Source organism: Rhipicephalus sanguineus, unplaced genomic scaffold (assembly GCF_013339695.2).
Source record: "Rhipicephalus sanguineus isolate Rsan-2018 unplaced genomic scaffold, BIME_Rsan_1.4 Seq56, whole genome shotgun sequence".
Classification (NCBI taxonomy): Eukaryota; Metazoa; Arthropoda; class Arachnida; order Ixodida; family Ixodidae; genus Rhipicephalus; species Rhipicephalus sanguineus.
The window spans coordinates 27,456-32,759 of record NW_023615513.1 but is presented as its reverse complement, the minus strand read 5'-3'; the positions used below and the strand labels follow the sequence as shown (position 1 = coordinate 32,759).

At 47.9% G+C, this 5,304-nt stretch overlaps 1 protein-coding gene across 1 annotated transcript; it reads left to right on the top strand.

The window, feature by feature from the left end:
• Nucleotides 1-565: 565 nt before the first annotated feature.
• On the top strand, nt 566-1,565 carry LOC119377735 (neprilysin-1-like; the record flags this gene model as incomplete). The annotated part of the gene is made up of 1 exon (XM_037647082.1): nt 566-1,565. A coding segment is annotated over one exon (984 nt), but the record flags the coding sequence as incomplete, so codon positions are not given.
• Between the last annotated feature and the right edge of the window lie 3,739 nt (nt 1,566-5,304).

Genomic DNA, 5,304 nt, shown 5'->3' with positions numbered 1-5,304 from the left:
ATTATTGTAGCAGTGAATGAAGCAGAAATGTTGTGACAATATTGCGACAAAGTGAGAAAAAATTGCATTTTGACCGCTACTGCTGCCTCATTTTTGCATTCCAGTGTTCAAAGAAAAAAAAACTTATGTCTGGTTGCGTTGTATGCTTTGTTGGTATTTTGTACAAAAAGTTTGAAAGCAGTGATTTTTGTTTTAATCAAGAGAAATATTCTTCGAAATCAGCAACCGGAAGGTTGTCCAAAGTTTACCTTTGCCTCGCCTTCACTGCGTAGCACATCAGCACAGTATCCTAGCGGGTGCGTTGTCGCAGTGTTTAACGAAAGTCATAGGACTGTTGGTCACTTCTTTAAGCAGTAACGATGTATACAACGTCCAAGTTTGGATCGAAATGGTAGAACTGTCTTTGGTTCGCTAAAGAATGATTCGCATATAAAAATATTGTTTTTCAACCTTTCTGAAGTACAGTGACTAATCGTAGCTAAACGAAGATTTATATAGTTAATAAATAGGTTCTCGGGGTGATTGGGATGCAAGTGAAGCTAACCTTCGAAGCCACGATACGCAGGTTTCCACGTATGCCTTGGTTCGGCTGATCGTGGACAGCCTGGATCTGCAGCCACAAGTGAATGCTACTCTGCGCACCTGGATGGCGGTGAAGGAGGCCACGAGGGCCAACTTCCCCAAACTGCGCTGGATGGATCAGTCGACAGCCGCTGGCGCCATCCATCACGTCGACAGTCTGATCACCGTACTAACCATGCCGGAACACCTGAAGAGTGACGAGGCACTCGAGAAATTCTACGTCTTTTTGGACCAGAACGTGACGCAGCCGTTCGTAGTGTGGCTATACAACACGTACCAACGGCGCCTTCAGGAGCAGAAGCGTCTTATGAAAGAAGACCCGGCAGTTCCCGTTGATCGCGAGGACATTGTGTTCAGTCCTTCCGATGTGAATGCGTTTTACGCGCCCCTGTTCCACCTAATGGTCATCTTGCCGGGTATCATGAACGCACCGTTCGTCCCGAGCACCGAGCCACCGGCGGTCGTAACAGGCGGCGTCGGAAAACTCTTGGGACACGAACTGTCGCACGCCTTCGACCCGCGGTTCAGCACCCTGACTAGGACCGGGGACAAGATAACGTGGTGGTCCAAGGACTCCTTCGCCAAGTTCCTCGGCCGGCTTGACTGCGTCACGAGCCTGCTCACGAATTACACGTCGGACGCTGTGTTCGCAAAGAACGTGCTCACCGAAACGTTCGCCGACACGGCCGGGACGGAGAAGGCTCGGCTGGCGTTCGGTTCGATGGAACTGACCGACGGAATCCTTGGTTACACGCCGGAGCAGTCGTTCTACGTGGCCAGCTGCTTCCTCTTCTGCTCAGAGGGCGCGTACACTTGGAAAAAGACTGGGTTATACCCGCCTATGATGCTGCGCTGTAACCTGCCTGTGCATAACCAGGAGAGGTTTGCGGAGGCGTTCAGCTGTCCTGTGGGTGCGGCGCTGAATCCACAAGACCGGTGCACGTTCCATGTGGCGAACGAGAAATAATGATGAATGTAGTGGCTGCCTAGTTTCAGCAATAAAAATGTCTTGTCGGAAGAGGGTTTATAGCTTAAACATTAGGAATCGCATTGCTCGTGGTGCGACTACATATTTATGCATACTTTGGCAAAGCGATAGGGGCAAAGAAGTGTTCAGAAAACAGGCGATTGGCGTGATTTGTTCATAAAAGTTGCAAAGACGAAGGGAAAAGTGTCCAAATTTTTAACAGGTAGATTTCAATGCTGCGCACAGCATGGAATAGCGTCGCTATGAGCCGTTAACAGATGTTCTCCAGAAGGCAGCGCAGTTGCCTCATATGCACGATCAACCTCACTCAAAAACTGAAGAGGGCAGTAGCTACTAGGTTATGTGGCTGAGCTCAATGCCATTGCTTGGACCCACGTGTTTGGTGGACGCATTTAATGGGGATGAAAAGCAAAGACACTGCTGTATATGGAATTAGGCGCACGGTAAGAAATACAAGGGGCGCTGATGTATTCCGAATTATATAACTAAATCTTCCTTCATAATGCTATATGTTCGGCTAATAAAACCTCGGGAGTTTTATGGTATGGGGTTTTATTGAGTACTAATACGACAGAAACAGAAGCTTATCGTAGAGCGTACTGGTATAAGTATTTGGTATAGAGAATTCCTATGGCGGAGCGAATTTGCTGCATTCGAAGAAAAGTTGTCCCTAAGGATAACAAGCGTTGAACGGCGAGAAGACACTCAATCCCGAGGGCAAGTGCTACGTAGTGTGATTTTCATAAATTTCTGCTTTAGCGAAATATCCCGCCAAATATCCCGCCAATAAACGAACAGAGCATCCAAGAAAATCCGGAAGACCAGTGGGAGGCGTTGCTGACGTCACTAAACCCTGAGGACCAGCTCCGACTGGTGGATAGGGCTCTGGCATCAGCTGCAAGCCATGGCTACCTGGAATAAGGAAGTCACCCACCTCTGGGCGAAGAGAACGCGCCTGGTCAGATAATAAAGTTTAATTCTCTCTCTTAGCGAAATTTACGAAGGGAATACAGTAAATGCTCCTGCATTGGACACTCGTTAATTCGGAAAATCGAATAATTCTGACGTGTCATCTGGTCCCGGCAAGCATATGTATTGTTTGATCGCATCAAGCTCTCGCTAATTGAGTCATATTTATCCGCAACCCGGTTAATTCGGACGATCCTCTCAGCGCAGCATGTACGAAGCGAATGCTGCGCTTCGTCGCAGCGAAAACGGCGTTCGCCAAAAACAGTAATGGCCGCGGTTCAATACCTACCTTTTGACTTTGGGCAATGCGCGTGCAATGTCAGGAAACGCACACATGTTGGAAGCTGTTGAAGATGAAGAGCTTGAGCCACGGCGCGCATGGTGGCTTAAAGCTCGCTTGCTATACTCTCATGTACAGACGACCAGTTGCCGGCCATTTTTTCTGGCGAAAAAATCATTCTCACGTGCGCGTGGCGGGTTCGTGGTTGCAGTACGTAATAAGTGATTGTTTAGAGCATGTTTCTTTAAGACACGGAAGCTGAAGAATGTTGCGGCCTTTACAGTTTTCTTATGCGAAATGAGTACAAGATTTATGTATCCACCACAGAGATGAAAATGCATTGATGTGGTAGACAATTGTTTACTACAGCCAAAGCTGTTAACAGATCACAACAGCGGCCGTCTTTGGCGTCGTAGTTGTCCGCTGCCGTCGCCGGTGTCTGTAACCGCTTTCGCGCCAAATAAGAAAAAAAAGACGAAATAAGAAAAAAAAGATCCAGAATGGAAAGGGGTACGTACATCGGCCCTCTGCGTGGGAGCCCATTATTATACCTCAGTGTCATGCCGGTGCTTCAACTTAACTTTAAAATAGAGCCTATACATGCTTCATGTCGAGAAGCAACCACGTTAACATAGGTATTAAAGCGGGGTAAAATAGCAAAGTAACAACCAGGCATCAAAAAAATGCGAATTCCGCAACGAGTGGGCTGTTCAATGGTTCCAACCCATCAGAAAGGGCTCAGATATAATTTTTCATCGTCATCAGGCACAGCCACAACAATGTGCATTGCATATAATGCCTGACAGGTGTTTAGCGGGTACCATGGTTCTCCGCAGAATGACGAAAAATGGCATGGTGGCTGCTTCCCTACTTCACAAAAATTACAGCGTAGTGGGTTCCTCGCATGTGCACTGCTATTTGTTGCCGAAAAAGGCCGATATGATCCATTTCCTCGGAGTCTCAATAAAGTCATTTTCCTCTCTCTCTCTTTTTCTCAAGCTAACGTATTTAGTATAGCGCGAAGGGATAGTGAAATAACGACAGGGCGTCACACAATGCGTATTACGTAACTAGTGGGTCCTTCAAAGCATCCAAGGCAACAACAAATTGCTCAGCCATAGTTCTTCATCGTCATCAGGCGTCCCACCAACAAAGTGCCCATAATGCCTCCCAAATGTGTATGGTACGTCGCTTCTCCACAGAATGACGAATAATGGCGTAATGTGTTCACACAGCGTTTTTTCCGGAAGGAACAGATGGCTTTTCGAAAGTTCTTGCTTTATTGACTCATGTATTTCAACATTACGCTACTGTTTTATTTATTTGCAAACATAATGGAAACTGAGATAATGAGTGTACAGGCCTTCTGTTGAAGGCTTGGTCAATCACAAACGGAAATTTTGAAAATATTTCCAGACAGTTTCTCAGTTGTTGACGTACTGGACCACTAGTGCTTCGTAGTCAGTGTAGCGGTGTTCTTTCCGATAGTAAGATTTGTAGAAGCATCTATCGGACGGGACAACCTTCCCAATGGTGAGCCGGAAGCTGTGATTGGTGCGCCCGATGTAGAGCGGTAAGTCATTGCAGGTGATGCCGCCTTGGACGATTCCACAATGGCAGCGAACAGTTCAAAACCGACACCCATTCAACAGCAGCCGGTGTTTCTTCACTAAGGAGGACCTGTAAATCGAATGACGCTTCCCATTGAACACAGTACGCCAGCAAAATAACGTAGAATCCAGGGAACCCTGTACAGTTTACACCACTGTACCAAAGCTGTATAATATAAAGAGGTGATTTCACTACTAGTACGCACACATCTACTTTATGCATGTTCGGTCAAGCTTTGTGCGACCAATGCGTCTGAACACATTTTTATTGCGATAGAAATTATATGGACAGTCTCGACGGGATTTTGCCGTCGCCGTCACGCACGTCCCTCCCGTATGAAGTCCAAGTTGATAAGACCCCCCCCCCCCCGCGCATCGTATGTTCTACCGCGGGTAAAAGCGCGCGAGCGGGGGCGACGAACGCGGCCGAAGCAAAGATCAAACGAGCTGGCCCATTTTCGTCGCTCGAGGGTGCATGCGATACCATCACCCCGCTCGGGAGGCCTGCCGTCGAAGCAGGCAGGAAACGCCCCGCCCGTCTTTAACGAGCCTTAAAAGACGCAAAGACATGACGGAGGGGAGGGGAGTCGCGCGAGCAGCACCTTTGAACTTTGAATTTGAGGGCGCAGTCGCGATCGCTGGCGCGCGTGCTATCTCGACAGCCATCACAGCAGGCGGTTCGTATACCCTTCTACGTGCTGCGCTCTCAACGCGAAGGGTCTATGCGGAGATAATCTTTCCCTGGAGCGGCCGTATTCTCTTACACCAGCGTTTTGTACTTACGCGATCGGATACAAAACACTTAGCTCCCAGCCTCACTTCGTATAACACTACAATTTGTTGCTATCGCATTCACTGCTACGCCCTTGCGGTGA